Source organism: Ascaphus truei, chromosome 8, assembly GCF_040206685.1.
Source record: "Ascaphus truei isolate aAscTru1 chromosome 8, aAscTru1.hap1, whole genome shotgun sequence".
NCBI lineage: Eukaryota > Metazoa > Chordata > Amphibia > Anura > Ascaphidae > Ascaphus > Ascaphus truei.
The window spans coordinates 35789739-35810037 of NC_134490.1; the positions used below are offsets into that span (position 1 = coordinate 35789739).

The 20299-nt window shown below is 42.0% G+C and overlaps 1 protein-coding gene across 2 annotated transcripts; it reads right to left on the reverse strand.

Annotated features, from left to right (window-relative positions):
* Nucleotides 1-8239: 8239 nt before the first annotated feature.
* On the reverse strand, nt 8240-16603 carry TINCR (TINCR ubiquitin domain containing). Of its 2 annotated transcripts, none has more exons than XR_012803495.1 (3): nt 15478-16600; nt 11092-11411; nt 8240-8774 (listed from the first exon to the last, which is right to left on the reverse strand). XR_012803495.1 is itself a non-coding variant. In XM_075611407.1 (3 exons), exons 1-2 carry the CDS (start codon nt 15741-15743, stop codon nt 11390-11392), a joined length of 288 nt encoding a protein of 95 aa, XP_075467522.1. In that variant the 5' UTR covers nt 15744-16603; the 3' UTR covers nt 8240-8774; nt 11366-11389. The 2 variants fall into 2 exon arrangements, 1 of the variants encoding a protein (XP_075467522.1); XM_075611407.1 differs by having other exon boundaries at nt 11366-11411; nt 15478-16603.
* Nucleotides 16604-20299: the final 3696 nt, after the last annotated feature.

Here is a 20299-nt window from a genome sequence, read left to right on the forward strand (position 1 = left end):
AGAAGAACTTAGGGCCTTCACCCTCAGTATGTCCATGGACCTTCACTCCCAGCCAATGGCACCATGAGCAGTCCTTGCTCTTCCCCTATCCCCTGATGGAGTAGGAGGAATAGTCTCCCGACGCTCCCTTAAGGGAGGGCCCTCAGATTGGCAGAGCCCTGCCAACTGGTTTGGGTAGACTGGCCTCTCTCAAAGGTAGAGGCAAACTGAACTAAATGAGGAAGTGCAGCCCCTTACGTACAGAGAAAGCAGGAAGCAAGCCTGAATCCCTGATTGAACACAAGGCCTGGTTGCACCGCCTCCTCTGTGACTCACTGAAGCTGCATTGGAGTGAGGAAAACCCATGATTACTCCTGGTAGCCTGCTCTACTAGGGCTTACTGCCAGGAGAAGGGCAGACTGGTAGCCCAAAACCAGCCAGAGCTACATATATTATATCTGATTGTATGTTCAATTATATTGGAGAGTTATATTGATGGTGGAGCTGTCCTAAAAGGTCAGAATAGGCAGAACCCCTGTTTAGGTTTGACATTGACTGATTATTGAAAACTATGACTTTAGCTGAGTAGAGGCAATGACGAAAGCTCTGAGAATGTTCCAGTCCATACTGTACTTGGTGTTCTATGTATAGAATACATGTGCTGTTTCTTATGAGATCATATCAGTTTAATTTGGAATAGAAATATATATTAAGAGAGCTGATCCAAGGAATATTATCTGGCTAAATATGCAGCGAGAGAGAGAGAGAGAGAGATTGAGAGAGAGAGAGAGAGAGAGAGAGAGAGAGAGAGAGAGAGAGAGAGAGAGAGAGAGAGAGAGAGAGAGAGAGAGAGAGATTGAGGAAACAGACGTTTTATCATGACATTAAGATCCACTCAGAAACAGAAAGATAGCTATGCCACCATTTTTAAGAATTCATCTTTAATTTGGAACATCAACTGCCATTTTGTACTATTTCTATGTAAGTAATTATCTTCAAAATAAACGTTTGGTTTTTATGTGATGAACCAGAATTACTGAGGTCTGTTATGCTGGCGTAATTATGACAAAGACGTAAAATAGACATTTAGCAGTACCCATTACACTATGTCCTAAGGACACCGGTTCCTGTGACTTTACCAGGGCTTGTTTGGAGGAAAGGGTGGGTTAGATAAGGGGGGCTCAACTCCAGTCCCTCCCCCCCCCTCCCCCCTGTTCCCCAACAGGTGAAGTGTTCAGGATATCCCATCTTCAGTACAGGTGGCTCAATCACCTGTGCTGAAACAAGGATATCCTGAAAACCTGACCAGTTGTGGAGGGGGGGGCATGAGGACTGTGCTGAAACAGGGACTGATTGAGCCACCTATGCTGAAGCATGGTTATTCTGAAAACCTCCCATGTGGGGGGGGGGAGGCTTGAGGACTGGAGTTGGGCAACAATAATATTAATAGATAAGGTAAGATGACAAGCAGTCATATTATAATGATAAGTGCCCGGTTCTTCATCTCGGCCTGTCCTCCTTCTCTCTTGCTTTTGCATCACATAAATCTGACAGACAAGTCTAAGGTTTCCTGTTATCTCTGCCAAGTGATCTGAGTGCAATGTATTTAGTAGAAGAGGGTCACAGCACTTACTGTTCACCATAGTTTGTAAAACATAGTCTTCTTTATTCAGCAAACATTAAAAACAAGACACAAAATATAAAATAAGCAACAGAGCAAAGCATGACTCCTCATGTCAGAAAATAAACTAGCGCCTCAGACCAAAAAATACCCTTCTTAAGGCCCTTCCCCTCCCCCCCAAGGCCCATATCTATCTCTCCCCCCTCTCCACTCCCATGCCTTCTCTCCCCCACCACATCTCCCTGGTGCACTGTGGGTCGTGGGGACCCTCCTTCTTAGATGTGCCCTGGGCCAAGTAATTTGTGCTGGCGGCTGAGTGCACCGGATCTATCTTGATGACTATTTTGTGATTGCGAGTGCCGTTCCCCTACTTTGAAGACTGAGTGAAATATATTACCGTTATATATGTACCGTTGACTAACTATTGTCTCGATGGGGTCGCCATTAACAAAAAAATGTTTGACGTGGTCCTAGTTGTGAGACCCACAGTTTATGCTTCACTTACTAGAAGTGATAAAGCAAGTGTGCAATCATTCACAATGCTGCCAAGAAACCTTATTCCAGCCTAAATGTGTTTTATGTAGTAGCTGTTTCTTATTGTTTATAAAATATTTTTATTTTACCACTTAATACCACACTCGATAAAAAAATGACAAAAACATAATTTACGCTGTAAAAAAACAAGCAAACAAAATAGACTCTAATCTTGAATTCATAAAATGCAGAAAATTGATCCGGCTTTTACTGGTCTCCTGGGCCGGCAGAGAAACAGACTTAACTTTGCAAGGTCAAAAGTTGTAAAGCACGAAGCATAAGAATGTTATTTTGTGAAGATAAAATGATCAGAATGCTCTAAATACCAGTGTAGGAATATTGCAAAAATGTTACCTGAGATATGTGTAACGCCTAAGGTTTTTTTTGTTCTTCAAATGTGAGGCTAGAAGATGGGAGTCCATTAAGGCAGCCACATGTAATGTGGCACTAAAAGTAGGGTGACCATATTTGTTTTGGCAAAAACCAAGACAAATGTCGCGCATGCGCTGTCGTGAGCGCCGACTGCACATGCGTGATCAGCGTTTGCCGGCCGCTTATGTGCGATTGGATCGTGCATGTGTGTTCGGCAAGTGCGGATCGTGCATGTGCGTTCGGCAAGTGCGGATCGTGCATGTGTGTTCGGCAAGTGCGGATCGTGCATGTGCGTTCGGCAAGTGCGGATGGTGCATGTGTGTTCGGCAAGTGCGGATCGTGCATGTGCGTTCGGCAAGTGCGGATCGTGCATGCGCACAAGCGGCCTGCAAAGGCTCATCGTCCATGGTGGCCAACGCAGAAAAAAAACGGGAAAGTGGCCAGAAAAGTCGGGACCCGGGACAGAAGGCGAAAAATTAGGACTGTACCGGCTAAACCGGGATGTCTGGTCATCCTAACTAAAAGAAAGAAAGATACAAAATTTAAATGCAGATGTATCAACAATGTGGTAAAATGTAGGATGTAATCTTGGCTCTGATGTTCAGCCTACTCACAAGATGTAGAAGATTAGAGTGCAGTTAGCAGATAGGGCTGCTACCCGTATGTTGTAGATGTTGTATGGATCTCCCTCAAGGCGTGTTTCACCAATACGATGATAGTGTATAAAAGAGATAAGAAAGCACTACATAGCGCGATCAGGCTGATAATATAACCTTTATATAAAATGGGTATAAAAGTGCGCACTTACAATGTGCAAGATTAAAATAAGCATTTGTCACAATATTATGTGAGTATCATGGGTTCACCGCAGCTATCACCGCCTCCCCTGGAATCTCAAGTCTCCTTCGCCTGCAGTCTGATGTCGGAGCTCCTCTCGCTGCGTCCGTATGGGCGTGTGACGTCACGGCTGTTTGGCTGGAAAACTACGGATCGCCCACAGGTACAGAAAGCAACACTCTACGCATTTCACCCAGTCTTGGTAGACTGCATTGGTGTACAAAATAAAGAAAATTGGACTCAGTAATAATATATGCACCTGGATTGAAAACTGGTTAAAGGACAGACAACAGAGGGTTGTCATAAATGGAACTTTTTGGGGCTAAAGTCGTGAGTGGAGTACCTCAGGGATCGGTACTGGGAACCCTGCTTTTTAACTTGTTTATTAATGACCTTGAGGTTGGCATCGAGAGCAAAGTCTCCAGCTTTGCAGATGATACTAAATTGTGTAAGGTAATAGAATCAGAGCAGGATGTAATTTCTCTTCAGAAGGACTTGGAGAGACTGGAAACGTGGGCAGGTAAATGGCAGATGAGGTTTAATACAGATAAATGTAAGATTATGCATTTGGGATGCAAGAATAAAAAGGCGAATTACAAATTAAATGGGGATAAATTGGGGGAATCCTTGATGGAGAAGGATTTAGGAGTGCTTGTAGACAGCAGGCTTAGCAATAGTGCCCAAAGTCATGCAATAGCTGCAAAGGCAAACAAGATCTTATCTTGCATCAAACGGGCAATGGATGGAAGGGAAGTAAACATAATTATGCCCCTTTACAAAGCATTAGTAAGACCACACCTTGAATATGGAGTACAATTTTGGACACCAATCCTAAGAAAATACATTATGGAGCTAGAGAGAGTGCAGAGAAGAGCCACCAAATTAATAAAGGGGATGGACAATCTAACTTATGAGGAGAGGCTAGCTACATTAGATTTATTTACATTAGAAAAGAGGCATCTGAGAGGGGATATGATAACTATATACAAATATATTCGGGGACAATACAAGGAGCTTTCAAAAGAACTATTCATCCCAAGGGCAGTACAAAGGACTCAGGGGCATCCCTTAAGGTTGGAAGAAAGGAGATTTCACCAGCAACAAAGGAAAGGGTTCTTTACAGTAAGGGCAGTTAAAATGTGGAATTCATTACCCATGGAGACTGTGATGGCAGATACAATAGATTTGTTCAAAAAAAAGGTTGGACATCTTTTTAGAAAGGAAAGGTATACAGGGATATACCTAATAAGTATTCATGGGAAGGATGTTGATCCAGGGATTAATCCGATTGCCAATTCTTGGAGTCAGGAAGGAATTTATTTTTTCCCTTGTGAGATATCATTGGATGAGATGGCTCTGGGTTTTTTTGTTTGCCTTTCTCGGGATCAATAAGTAAGAATAGATATAGGATAAAGTATCTGTTGTCTAAATTTAGCATAGGTTGAACTTGATGGACGGAAGTCTTTTTTCAACCTCATCTACTATGTAACTATATCAGGTTCATTACATGGGTGAGCAGCTCCAGTCCTCTAGGGCTACCAACAGGTCAGGTTTTCAGGATATCCCTGCTTCAGCACAGGTGGCGCAGTCAAGGACTGAGCCACTGATTGAGCCACCTGTGCTGAAGCAGGGATATCCTGAAAATCTGACCTGTTGGTGGCCCTTGAGCACTGGAGTTGCCCACCCTTGATTAAGACCATAAGCATATTTCAGATTTGCATAATTGTCCAAATAAAACTTGCTTCTCGAGGTGTAGTCTTTGTTTCTAATGCAGAAGCTGTGTAATACGGCAGGCATACGCTTATCGGAATCCATGTTAACATTGATAAGAAGCCAGAAGTAACACACTATGAGGGATCATTGGCATGTAATATCCCAGAATCCTTAGCTGCAGTGGAAGCACTGTATGCTAAGAGATAAAGGGGAAAGGCAGGGCTGCAGACCTGTCTGAGACATGAATGTGCTCAGATGTGGTATTTCTATTTTCTGTTTCTATTCAATCATAACTAGAATAGATGTATTTTCTCTTTAAAATATTTTTTTATTTAGATAGATAGTACATAGCTCTGTTCAGTACAATTAGCTTATGAAATGTTACTTTACTAATGTTACAGTTTACTGTTTTGCCGGTAAATCAGATGTACAAAATGACAAACACTAGTCACGGTTAACACTGTTCATCATGTGCCCTTTCACATGGGATAATGTTCTTAACTTGAGTTTGGTCCTCCAATGCCTTCTGTCGCTGTCAGGCACTTCTTTGTTATAAGCATTCAATTTCTTGGATAAAAAGCATTGCATGGTGTCAAATTGTTCAAGATGTATAATGTCAAACTTTCCACTGGCATTTGTAGCTTCATGGGGTGAAAGAGACCAACTTCAGAATTGTGAATTGTTTCACAAATTTCTTTGCGAGTATTTTTCCTCCAATTAGGAATGAGAACATTGGCAAACTTTTACTGATCTGTGTGGACATGCAAATCGTGGCTCCCTGTATTGGCTTTAAAGGAGCATGCAGGATTTTTTAGTTATTATTTTTTAACAAAGGTTTGAATTAGGGGGTCTCTGGAGCTGGACCCCGTTAATTTCAGCTCCGGGGACCTCCTGCTTCCCGAGATATAGATCCCCAAAGGGGATGCCGGTATCTCTGCCAAGTTTAAAGCTCCCGCATCACACGGGCCAATAGGAAGCCCAGCCTAATGATGTCACAGCTTCCTATTGGCTAGCAGGGTATGGGAGCTTTGAAACTCCACCAGTAGGTGATCTCTGCTAGCCGAGTGAAGTGGCTACTGGCACCCCCTACCGAGGTCTAATACTCCCGAAGCAGGGGCTTCCCGGAGCTGAAATTAATGGAGTTCAAATCCGGAGACCCCCTACCTCAATGCAACGTATAAATAAAAATAAATAAGTGGGGGGAAAACGGCCACTTGGAATCATCCAACATGTTTTGACTTCAAAATAGACAATTAGAGTGAAAATAGGAGGATATCAGTTACTGTGGTAAAGCACAACAGATATATATAGTTAGTCAATGAAGCAATGTAGTATGTACAACACATTACAAGAGACACCTTGACAGCTCATTTACAAAGTACATCTACGACTGTGAAGCACTATCCTATTGGTCTATTAAAACGTATTACAACCTACAACAAACCTACATTAAAGTGGGGAATTGCTATAAAGGTATCAAATGTATCATTACTTTGCGTCATCTGTTTCTGCACACCAGACAAAAGGAGCAAAATTAGGGCCCAGGGCAGAAGTGAGACGAAAGCAATCCGAGTGTTTAAAACACTGCAGGCGAGAGAATACAGGAGAAGAAGCAGTAGCTGGTGCAGAGAGATAACTAATGGTGAGTTACTATTACAGCTCAGGTTGGGAATTAAGGGGGAAGATCTTACATTTCTTTCATGCCAGGTGGAATAGAAATGTTTGTTATTCCTTCCTTAGGACTCCAGAAAATGTACAGTATGTCTTTTCTCACCCTAACCTGTAATTATAGAACAAAAACAGACAAACTGCCAGTTCTCTGCCTTAACTAGAGCTTCTACTCATCACACTCTCTGCTGCACCCACATGAGCTCGTCCTGATGTACTTAACTTACTTTTAATTGCTCGGACTGTATTTTATTATTATTATTATTATATTATTTTATATCACACACTAAATCATATCCAGCTAGACTGGTTTTTATGTGATAGCAACATGAACACGTCCACGGTGTTATGCTGAAGCTAGGCTGACAATCTGCAGCATACATATATTTGAATTGAGCGAATCAGCATAATTATTCTCAAGTTGATGAGGGAATATAGAAACGTATACGGGAGCATCTGAGATATATGGTCTGTCATGTTTTTGACACATAATCTGAAACAATTTTTAGCTTCACTGCACCTAAATCGTCACGTTGTTATATTAATAAACTCATTTTAATTTATGAGGTACTGCCAACATAAAATAAACAGATATGTTTAGGGCACGTAGATCGAATTAAGGAACACAAATTTTAGATGTAACGTAATAGACAACATTATAAGTGTACTTTAAGAATGAGCATTGTGAATGTTTGTACATTATTAGACCACTATTGTTTTTATATCATTTAACAAGTGTACATCCTTTTGATATGATGGCTGTTTGCTCTTCCACTGCTTGTGTGTTCTGTGTTCTCGCCTGGTAAAAGAGTTAGCCCACATATTAAAAGCAACCAAAAAAGAGTGAGTGTGTCTTAGTGAGAAAGACAAGCTCCGAGGCCATGTTGAATTAAATTTGACAACAAAGGTCCTTAAAATGACCTTTCCTTTTCTAGGAAACCTGTAACGTGTATGATTGTTTATTGCCCAGATCAATTTGTGCTAAAACCCCACCATTTCTAGCACAGATGTGTGGTTAAGTCTATCCCAATAAGGTTTGGCCAGTGTTATCCGTTTACAGGCAGTTAAAACCAGGGAATATTGTGTAAACATATCTGTCTAGTGCAGAGGTTTTAAACCTTTTTTTGGTTTAGGAACCCTATAATTATATTGTGAAATTCTGCGGAACCGCACCTCTCTAATAGCACGTTTGAGATTAAATTAAGTGTAAGGAACCCAAACCCTCTCTAATAGAGCGTCTGAGATTAGATGCATTGTAAGGAACCCCAACTCTCTCTAATAGTGTGTCTGAGATCAGATGCATTGTAAGGAACCACAACCGTCTCTAATAGTGTGTCTGAGATCAGATGCATTGTAAGGAACCACAACCGTCTCTAATAGCGCATCTGAGATCTATTGCATTGTAAGGAATCCCAACTCTCTCTAATAGTGTGACTGAGATCAGTTACATAGTAAGGAACCTCAACCCTCTCTAATAGCGGGTCTGAGATCAGATGCATTGTAAATTCTACTGTATTTGGTACAATTTGCATATTTTTAATAAATACAAAACATTTGTAAAAAGTCTCTGTTGATGTGTGAAGGTGAGGGACCATATGTAGTGTAACCAGAGTGTTCCATGTGGAATAAGAGAACATACTGGGCATGTAAAGGTGTCTGCTTTGTCCAGTCTCTGATTATTGTTTAGCGAGTCGTTTTTAACTTGCCAATGTCAAGGTCCCACATGTTCTCGAGCCCCAGTCTCCTGGTTGTACGAGATACTTCTCCTTTTTAGTCTTTTAGATGAAGATGCAGATCCTGGAGAATGATAGCATTGAATGTTTGTTGCTGTGATCACCATTGCCAGGATCCATGATGTTATCACCTTATTCTTCTGGCTGTGAATCATGTGAGGAATACACAGCAAAATGCTGGCAACAGCATAAACTGCTTTCTTACCTCTTACATTGTGGTAAAATGAAACAACATCTTATTCAAAATGGCTGTTCTTGGCTTCCTCACAGATATGAAAGGGATTCTCCATTTTCAAGATAATTTTTGGTGGTACACCCTGTGAAATAAAAACACTATTAGTTTATTGCAGGCCACACAAATAAGCACAATCTGACCCATGTTATTCTTTTGGTGTATGAGGCATAACAAATGTTCGTGCACACCTGCACTTTATATTTGGCAAAATGAAAAAGATGATAATGCATTGAAGCCCCCAATTTTGTGGGGGTCACTGAATTAGTTGTACTGTGGCATCCTTTAGCCAGTGAATAAATGATTCTGGAAATATGAGATTGCTTTATAAGAAAGTGTTTGCCCTCATCCAAGATGGCCACCGACATCATTCTGCCCCTGAGCCAATCAAGAACAGCGACCTCATAGTTCACTGTTATTGATTGGCTTAGTAACAGTTTCCTTTCTGCTCCCATTTTGAATGCTGGTATGTCAGAGGTAAATATCTACTGAACTACCAGTTTCACCGTGGTGTTTGTGAGCGCTGTGAGAGACCCCCAGGTTCACACAATGTAATAAAAATCAGTTGAGCTCCGCCTGCCATTGCTTTAATAACTAATAGCTATATCATTTACCTGTGTTGCACTGACAATGTACACAGTGCTGTATATAGCATTTTTTTTAGGGTTTAATGGCATCAAAGCCTTTGTAAACATTCAAAAGCCTTCCAACGATATAACGAGTCATTTGTTGCCCTTGAAATGTGATAATCTCAGTGATAATCTACATATCTTTTTCCATAAGAGAAACCTCTTAACTTGCATGTTGAATATCAGAGTTCATGCAATTTCTTATTTATTGTGATGCGGAGATTAGAAATATGTGAAGTACAAATTTAGGGCCAGATTCAATATACTCTGAAGAGTGGGGTTCGGCCATTGTTTTGTGTGAAAAAGAGCCACGGCCCTCTTTACCCTATTTAATAAAGCATGAAGAGGCAACCAAAGTAGCCCAAGAACAGAAAAGCCGCGGTGCCTGAAGGGTTAAAATGTGAGAAGCACTTACAAGCGGTGCCTGAAGGGTTAAAATGTGAGAAGCACTTACAAGCGGTGCCTGAAGGGTTAAAATGTGAGAAGCACTTACAAGCGGTGCCTGAAGGGTTAAAACGTGAGAGAAGCACTTACATTTTAACCCTTCAGGCACCGTATGTATGTGACGCACCCCATGCAGTGTGCTGCAGCCTTTGTGTGTCGTCCTCTCTCATAAGACAGTATAATATTGGTAGTGTAGGACCCCCTGAAATGGAGTTACCGTGACGTGGACGCAGGCGTAAAATATTTTGGCCAAAGTATTGAACTAAATGACCCGTATTTATGGAGAAAGAATATAGATAAGATACACAGTAATGCACTGAATGATTTGTCACGATGGATGTGGCGTTGGAGCATTTCTGTTTCCTGCTGTAAACATTTGCTCACAAACCCAGTAGGCCTCCAAGTGACAGGAATACACGTACACTGTAGTGGGTTTAAGTTTTGAATTTGCTAAGACTGTACATTTAGAAATCTAGCCATACAGAAAACCTAATTAGGCAACTCATCCTACGCTAGCTGTCTAACCATTGCATGCCACAGTGGCTAGTAAGGCCGCGGATATAGTAGGCGCACGGGAGACGAAGCGCGTGGCGTCGCACGCGGCTGCCCCAGAGGCGATCTGTGGCCCTTGGGATGGGGAAACGCAATGAGAAGGGGAGTGTGCTGGGGGCGTGGCCGTGACGTCACGTGAGCGGTTTGCCCTCATTGGCTGAACCGCTCACGTGACCCGGCCGTTGCACGACAAAATCAAAAAAAATTTGGCGCCTGAAAACTTGGGCGCGCCATCGCGCTTCGGCACGCGCGCAGTCGCGTGCTCTATGGCCTGCCTCATAGCGGTACAGCCTTTTGTTGGCGCCGCGCGCGCGATCGCACGGGTATGGACGTGGCCTGATGCATTGCCATGCAATATCTTGCTAATCCGCTATGGCATACAAGGGGTTAATCCTTCCCAGCGGGCCTGGGACCCTCAGCCCCACCAGCTACCCCGACCCCAACACACCAACACCCCTCCCCCCCATCCCCTTCCATTTAACAGTACATAACTGAAAATTGCTTGCTTCACTCTATACAGAAACAAGTTAATATATTAAGTTCTCTTTGTTAAGGTCACAGTTCTAACAGTGGGTTTGAATCCTGACCCTTTCCATACAGTAGAGAAGAAGAAGCAGGCACAGGGTCTGAATCAGCAGTGAAAGGGTTTAATGACATTAAACCCTTTCACTGCTGACTAAGACCGTGTGCCTGCTTCTTCTTCTCTACTGGATCATTTTGGGGACTTCAGGAGCTCCCCAGAACCAGCGCACCGGCGGCTAAGTACCCCACTGTCACCTGTTTGTCCGAGTGCGTGCACCACCCTCTTTCTACGTATCCTTTCCGTACAGTGCCGCCAGATCTTCCTCCGGAATTGCCGAAGGTTACCACCGGATTCAGTTTGATAAAGAAGCCTGAGCTTCTCTTCATTTCCCTCACAGAAAGGTTTCATTCATGCTGACGGGATACAAGGCCTTGGGAATTCCAAAAGATGCCCGTCTCGAATGAAAGCCAATATACTACTTTGAAGCCTCTAAAGAAAAAAAAGAGCTGACGAGGAACTGAAACGTACATGTTGGATTGAAAGAGACACGGGTTACACTGAGTGACATCCGGATCTGTAAAAAACAAAGTTAAAATGTTATCAGCGAATCAATAGTAGGCTATTAGAAGAATGCAATTGTATAATGCTAATGTTGTTTAACGCTCTGTAACGGGTGCGCAAACTGGGGGGGGTGCGAGATTTTCCAGGGGGGGCGCGGCGGTGACAGAGGTCCCGCGCTGTCCGTCAAAGAAATTTCAATTAAATGCCGGGGGACCGCGCGAGGCCTCTGTAACTTCTCCTACAGCAACGCGTCGCCATGGGGTCACGTCATGTTGCATTGCCATGGCAACGTGACGTCACATGACCCCGCTGCGTTATTTGACGCCAGAGCTGAGCAGGGGGGGGGGGGGCGCGAGCAGGGGAGGGGAGCAGGCAGCGGGGCGCAGGGGCAAAACTTTGCACACCCCTGCTCTATAACATGGATAACTTGTTTTAGGACCAGACATTTAGCAATGCAAGAAATCATTTATAATTAGTTGGGTTACTTGGTTGTGACAGGAGTAACACAGGGAGGGTGACGATGGTTAAACAGACTTGCATTATAGGGCAGGAGTGACCAAGAGCAGTCTTCAAGGACCACTAAAAGGTCAGGTTTTAAGGATATCCCTGCTTCAGCACAGGTGGCTAAATCAGTGGCTCAGTCATTGACTGAGTCTCTGGTTGAGCCACCTGTGCTGACGCAGGGATATCCTTAAAACCTGACCTGTTGGAGGCACTTGAGGATTGGACTTGGCCACTCCTGGTATAGGGGTTATTCATTAAACTGCAATAACCAAGTCAATAAAAGCTTCCATACAACAGTACCCTGATCAGCACTATTACCGATTAATAAATAATAAATAAATAAATAACCCTCCCCCCTAAAGAGAAGGTTAAAGCTGGGGGGGGGGGTAGATCAGAAGTTTAACATTGGTGTAGTACAGAAAAGTAAAAATGCTATTGATGCAAGCACAGTGGGAAGACTTTTACTTAGCTAAATTATCCAAAAGAGGAGACATTTGTCACTTCAGCTCTGCCTCCTGAGCATTCCCCATTCCACACCACTGCTAATTAATTCTGCTTAATTATACATTTTGCTTTTCGTTATTTTGTTAGCAGACGTATCCAAGTATCAAGACGTTTTTTGATCAGAAGGCTTTGGTATTTTTTTATTTTTTTTTGCAGTACTTGACTATCTCAGTTCAAAAGGTAGTTATGTTTGAATGTTAGGTATGATATAAGTATTTTCACTTTATATACAGTCAGCAATACACAGAGCTGAGGTGAAGTTTGGCTGGAAGAAGAGAGACAAACTACAGTGAGGGACACGGGGGTGGATGAGGTCCATAATCAATGTAAAGTGGAACACAAACAGCATGTATATATTAGATTTGATATAGAAATGACATCCATGCTACTACCTACAAACATATAGAAATGTGTGTATATATATATATATATATATATATATATATATATATATATATATATATATATATAATTTTCTTTTGTATGTAGTCATAAACAAATTTATGGAAATTAAGTATATTTCTAAATAACGGTTGTGGATTATTGGCTGGAAAGGATAGTTGTATTGTGTCGTTTGTAATTATTCACCTGTACTGCTGTGCACCAGCAGGCACGATAAATATTATTAAATACACTGTATATTCTGCTCTTCCTCCGTGTCACCCCTCACGTGTCACCCTTTCTGCCATTTCCTTATATTCAGGTCCGATTTAGTGCAGTCTGGTTATACTCTATGTCAGTGTACAGAGTGGTCAGGTTATACATGGTCAGTGTATGGTGTGGTCAGGTTATTCTCTGTGTTAGTGCAGTCAGTATTTACTCATGGACTACACTATACACAGAGTACATGCAGAGTGAACTATAACCAGACTGTTTTTGTTGCAATGATATGTGAACTCTGTGGTGTAGCAAATTAGTCCCTCCACCCCTAAACCTCCCTCCAAATAAATTAGGGAGAGATGCCTGAGTTGAAAAAGGGGCACACTTGAGGTACGTGGCTGGGAGATATGCTAATGCTATGCAAAGTATATTTAAATGAGTCCCATACCACCCTTCATAAAAGGATTTCTATACCAACTATATAGAGCTGATAAGCCTATGGCCCTCACCTAGCGACTGGAGTTGTGTACTGGTGTCAGACCCAAGAGGACTAGAATCCACAACCACTGCTTTTCTAGGCAGCGGCTGGTGGTGGGTTCTAGTCCTGTCAGGTCTGATACAAGTGCCCCATTCCAGTCACTATGTCAGTGCCTTAGATTTATCAGCTCTATATACATTAGTTGGTTCAGCTCTATATACAGTAGTTGGTATGGAAAACCTTTTAGGAAGTGGGAGATGGGACATGTTTAAATATACGTTGCAAAGCCGTATCTCCCAGTTGGGTACCTCAGGTGTGCCCCTTTTTCAGCACAGGCATGTCTCCCTAGGTTTGAGGGGATATATAAAACTGGGGGACACTACTAAACTGAAACTCCCTGTCCATCTGGCCACGGATTTCAGATTAAATATGAAATCTAAGTGCGGATTCTTAAAAATCCACCCAGTCTGTATTCAATGGCTGATTTGAATGAATCTGCTCATTTCTTTTAGTACCCAATCTGCAAACGGATTTTGGTGGGGGGATGTATTTGATCTAAACAACCAGCGGACTTCCGGGCAATGCATTTGAACAGGTTCTCCCATCTCTAGCTGAGACCCCCTTGTTTGTCCTTACGTCCCCCCCTCCTCTGATGGAGACCTCGAGACTTGGCACAGAAATGGCGCAGTGCTTCTAAATATGTTTTTCTGTTCCTTGATACATGGACTCCTAACAGTCAGAAATACTTTTTAAATATTTTTAAATGTTGTCATTGTAAAGCTTTTCCATATCATGTCATTTTACTAGGCACTTCTCTGTGAATTAGTAAACCGTATACAACCTAACCCAAACCTGCTCTCCCGGAAAGGGAACGCCTAATTACCCTAGCACTGCCCTTCCACCAAGGGAACACAGTTTTCGCACACCTATTTTCTTGCCTCTGTTCTCATAAATCACTAGAGTATAAACAATTATTTGTATACATAATTGTTCTATGACTCCATGCAATACCTTATGTATACTAATACACATATTAACAATATATTTTCAGTTCTTTGTTTACTAACAGTAGGGTTTGGTGGTAGATGCCTTTTAAATACACTTATGTACGATATATGCATCTTGGAATGTTCCTAAGTTAGTAATTAGTATGCATATTTATGTTGAATCAGACATTTAATACATGGAAATTAAAAACAATATGATAAATACACTTTGCTTCATCACTAAAGAATATTTGCGAAATTACGATCAGCATCTTTTTACAGAATAAGTGTATGTGCACATTATATCAAATTAATTATTATAGCATATTTTTTTTAAGGCAAGTCTGTTGCTTTCAAATATGTATTTATTTATATTGAAATACCCCATGAAATAACGTGGACTCTGCTTACTAATGAAAAATTATTTTCCATATTCTACATTTTCTGCCAAGATGTAGCAAAACTTAGGGTCCCCGTAGCCGCGGCTGAATACGCTTAAAGCCTGACGTCTGCCAGTGCTGCCGCGGTTGTGCTGCGGGAGGTCCATGTTGCCTGGTCCAGAACCCCCCCCCCCCCCCCGCCCCCCGCATCCTCCGGGACAGCAGGGAGTCGCAGTCACGGTCCCACAGCTTGTCCTAGGGCTGAAAACAGTAAGTCTTGCTATGTCTCTACATATGTTTAGTGAATTACCTGGAATATAAATCAGTCAGTGACATGATGTCAGTGTTTGGAATCTCTGTAAGAACAGAAGGTGCTCGTTGAGCTGTTTAATGACCCAGAACTTTTTACTTGCCATATTTAAAAGGATCTTTAATCCCTATTAATAGCAGCTGATATATTTACATAGGGGCATTCACTGACTTGCTTAGGGCATCCTCATTATTTGCAAACCCATTCCATTGACATTACGTTTTATCATTTCGTTAATTGAAATATCTGATTTTGTATCCACTGGAGACAACAATTTTTGATTTACTATTAAAAAAAATATTGTATCATTAACCTACCTTCTGTCGGGAAGGAGTAAAATGACAGATCCATTTCTGATGTTGACATCTTTAATAGTTTCATATTCGCCTAATTGTCTCCCATTGTAGGAGAAGTGTTTCTTCCAGGAGGAGATGCCTTGTTTTACCAGATGAACTCTTAGGTCCTTTATGGTTTCCGTTGGCTTGATTGTCAGAGGCAACATTTGACAATCTTCTGGCAGGTGGACCAGGATGTCGTATTTAACCCAATACAAAGATAGTCTTCTTAGTTTATCCATATTCATTTGTCCTAACTACATTTTACGGTTGGGATCCACACAATCTGCAGAGCATCCAGACTTTGAGACAGAAGCAGAATAAAATGAACTTCCTGAGTTTCTTGTCAAACTGGTATCTGCTACATTCTTTACACATACCGTACACGTGCACACACAAACTCACGGGCATGCACGCACACGTATCCACATACATGCACACACTCATGTGGACACGGACTCACACTGATACACTTGCATCTTCATGGTCATTAAAACATGTTCTTATCAAAATCATGAAAGGAAGTGTGTAAGAGTGGCACACTATTGCTTATAAATATATATATATTAAACAATGTTTTTTCTCCTTGGTGCTCACCCTCTGTTGACCATGGCGTCTCTAAGCTGGATTCACGTAAGTATGAATAAGTATTGGAGGTAGAAAAGGTGTGCTTCCCCTACCTCCAATACCCATTCATACGTGTCAAAATCATGTAACGTGGTAGCTCAAAAAACGTTCATTGTTATATTTAAAGCTTCCAAGGTCTAAATCTTCCTGCAGCCGCTTTGCCAAAGCACAAAGCCAGAAAATAGTCCAAAAACAAGTTTTACATCTAAAATGTATTGTTTGGTTTTCCTTTTTCCTCCGAATCATAGCTCGCTGTCAAATCCTCTTGCAGTTTCAATGAAACATTCAAGTAAAATCATCTTTGCGGCGGCCTCCTTTTCACTGGCAATGTAGCAGTTCCGTGATTTTTTCACGTCTTTCCCTTTTGTGAAATAACATCATAATCCAAAGAGCGTAGCGGAGAACAGGAACTGAATGCTAAATTAGAAAACGTACTCCAAAAAATAGAAAAAAATAGGGCTCGGTGTAACCTGAAACGTTTTATGTCCAAATCTGTAAGGATTTCACCCACGCCGTCTCTGGGTGTTTATGGGAGCAGGAATTGTGAAATCCAGGTGTTACAGCTTCTCTTTCATGTATTGGACAAGTTGGAAACCGTATGCAGGGCTGAGTGTTCCAGTTTTCCGTTTGAAAAGAAAGCACTCTTTTGATATTTCACAGGGCACAAAGAAGTGAAATTTGTACCTTGTGGTGAAATCTTTTTAAGGTACCAGATCATGTTGCCCCTGCTCATTTCACCTTGTGAAATTTAATGGTTTGACTTCTTAAGTTTTTCTTGCCTCTGTCTTGTTGCTTGGCTTGGGGTGATAGAGACTTCTTTTTGGGGTTCCTCAAGAGAGATACTCTTAATTTAGTCTCCATGTGTTACTGTCACTGATATAAATGTGTGAATAGGTTACGTTATCTGTTCTAACACTCCCGTCTTCATGTTCCTGTATAGAAAGTTTACATTACAGGCAGTCCTCGGTTATCCGACACAATGCGTTACTCAAAATGGCGTTGGATAGCGAAACGTTGTAAAGCGAAACACGTTTTCCCATAGGAACACTGTTTAAATGAAAGGTTCCGTTCCTGAAGGCATTTTTAACACTAAAATACACCAAATATTTTACGCAGGCAATAAGATATGCAGCACATATATAAATTATATAGTGTATATACTGTGTTATATATATATAATATAACATAATAAATAATATATTATATAGTATAATAAAATATTATATTGTATATTATATATATACGCTCTTACGACGCTTTGCAACGTTGTTTGTGTACACTGTACATAAACAACGTTGCAAAGCGTCGTAAGAGCGTTGGATAAGCCGTTTTGGCGTTGTATAAATGAACATAGGTATGCATTGCATAGCGTTGGATAAGCCATTCGTAGTAAAATGAAGCGTTGTAAAACGAGGACTGCCTGTACTTGTGGACCACATGATGTTTTAAATAAAACATCCTAGGCAGGTTAATATAATTTTTTTCTTGATACGCACGGTGTAGATTTTGTGCCCCAGAATTGCACTTGATACAAAGACCCCATATTTTGTATGCCTTGAGTACAGTATGCTATTCCTCCAGCAACATACAGTATGCTTACAATGAAGATGGTGGAGCAATGATGACATGCTGTGGTCATTGTCTGTATTGCAATGTGTGTGTGTGTGTGTATGTGTGTATATATATATATATATATATGCAAATATAACTGTATGCTCATCTGCATGTCTTAGGCAGGTCTGCAAACCCACCTTTCCCCATTATCACCCAGCATACAGCACTTCCACTGCAGCAAGGGATTCTGGGAAATGACATGCAAATGAGCACACAGTGTCACTTTTTGCCTCAATAACCATTTTTAACATGGTTCCCTACTTTTTTTACTCACCATAACTTAACTCAGTATTATGGTTTATATATATATATATATATATATATATATATATATATATATATATATATATATATATATATATATATATATATATATATATATATATATATATATATATATATATGTATGTCTTTAATTATATAGCGCCATTAATGTACATGGCACTTCACAGCAGTAATATACGTGACAATCATATAAATAACAAATAATACAAATAACACATAAAGGGAAGATTTAGGAAAAGGAGTCCCTTCTCCGAAGAGCTTACAATCTAATTTGTTGGTAGGAAGAATGTACAGAGACAGTAGGAGGGCATTCTGGTAAGTGCGTCTGCAAGGGGTCAAGCTTTATGTATGAGGTGTAAATTATCAGCCGTGAGTGTGTTTGCGTAGTAATGCTGGTTATTATAGGATCTATCTGTTATGAGAGAGAGAGAGCGAGAGAGAGAGAGAGAGAGAGAGAGAGAGAGAGAGAGAGAGAGAGAGTGTGAGTGTGCATGTGCGTGTGAGTGTGAGTGTGAGTGTGAGTGTGTGTACAGGGTCTATCTGTATATACAAACCTGTGTGTGATATTAGAATATACATAAGTACTGTGTGTGTAAGAGCAGTAATATTGGGTATTACAGCATCTGAAATATTTGAATATACTTTAAATGGTGCAATGTGTTCAGGGCTGCCGACAGGGGGGGTAGAGCAGGTGGCTGTTGGAGGGGGGCCAGGCTGGCTGGAAGTTGGGCCCAGCCAGAGGTCAGGCCCAACATCAGCGTCCATCTGCCGGGACCCAGCTCTGCCCTGTCGGTGGTCAGGCCTTCATTGAAGCTCCACATCTGTGCCGGTCTGCGCCGGAATTTGAGCCCAAGGTAAGGGTTAGGGGTTAGGGGGTTGGGGTTTATTGAGTTTGGGTGGGGTGGAGTGGTTTTGAGTGTAGGGGGGCTATTGAGTGTTGGGTGGGGTTTTGGATTTGGGGGGCTATTGAATGTGGGGGGGTTATTAAGTGTGCGGGGGTTACTGAGTGTGGGGTTATTAAGCGTGGGGTAGGGTTATTGAGTGTGGGGGGTTATTGAGTGGGGGAAGGGGTTGAGTGTGGTAAGAGGGGGAGGAGGGTATTGAGTGTAGGAAGAGGGGATGGGGGATATTGAGTGTGGCAAGGGGGGTATTGAGTGTGGAGGAGAGAGTATAAGAGGGGGAGAGGTAGGGGAGTAAGAGGATAAGAGGGGGGAGACAGGGGCGTAAGAGAAGATAAGAGGTTGGAGAGACGGGCATAAGAGAGGATGAGAGGGGGGAGAGGCAGGGCATAAGAGACTGTAAGGGGGAGAGGCAGGGGCGTAAGTGAGGGTAAGAGGGGAAAGGCAAAGGTGTAGGAGAAGTTAAGGAGGGATAGGCGGTGGTGTAAGAGGGGGTGGGGGGGTGAGGTAGAGTGAGAGAAAGAGGGGTAGTAGCTTTGTGAGAAGGGAGGAGTGTAATAGAAAGAAAGAGGTTCTCTAGTCCTCGGCCCCAGGAAAGCTGTCTGCTGCCCTGAGTATGTTTATGAGAAGTAATGTTAGTTATTACAGAATCTGCCTGATGTTAGAATATCAATGTATGCAGTGCTGTGTGGGTGAGAAGTAATGCTTGTTATTACAGGATATGTCTGATTTTAGAAAATAAATAGGTGCAGTGGTGTGTGTGTGTGTGTGTGTGTGTGTGTGTGTGTGTGTGTGTGTGTGTGTGTGTGTGTGTGTGTGTGTGTGTGTGTGTGTGTGTGTGTGTGTGTGTGTGTGTGTGTGTGTGTGTGTGTGTGTGTGTGTGTTTGTGTGTGGTAATGCTGGCTATTACACAATCTGTCTGATATTACAATATAAATAAGGGTAGTGCTGTGTGTGTGCACTTGCAGTAAAGTGGGAGACAGATCCCCTGAAATTGGGAAGGGGTGGGGGGTGGCAGTGAGAGGGAAAGGATTAATTGAACCCATGAAATGGCAGTCAGGAAAGGAAATGAGAAAACTGATGGTCAGTGCAGAAAGAAGCCTGTGAAGCTTGCAGGAAAGAGCTCCCTCCCTGTCTGTAAATGGTTTGGTGAAGTATTGTTCCTCCCTCTTTCTTTCCTTTGTCTTAGTTTGGGTGTTCTTGGTTGAGTTTTGACAATCGGACTGGTGTGGGACTGCGCGCTGAAGGAGTAGGCAGTGGAGTCTCTGAGCATGGGTTTGAAGGAGGGAGCGATAAAGGGCCTTGCATAGCTTTGGGAGTAGGTGCAAGCAGTTGTGTGTAGTGGGTGGCCTGGCAGGTGCACCTCTGCTCGGGGGGTG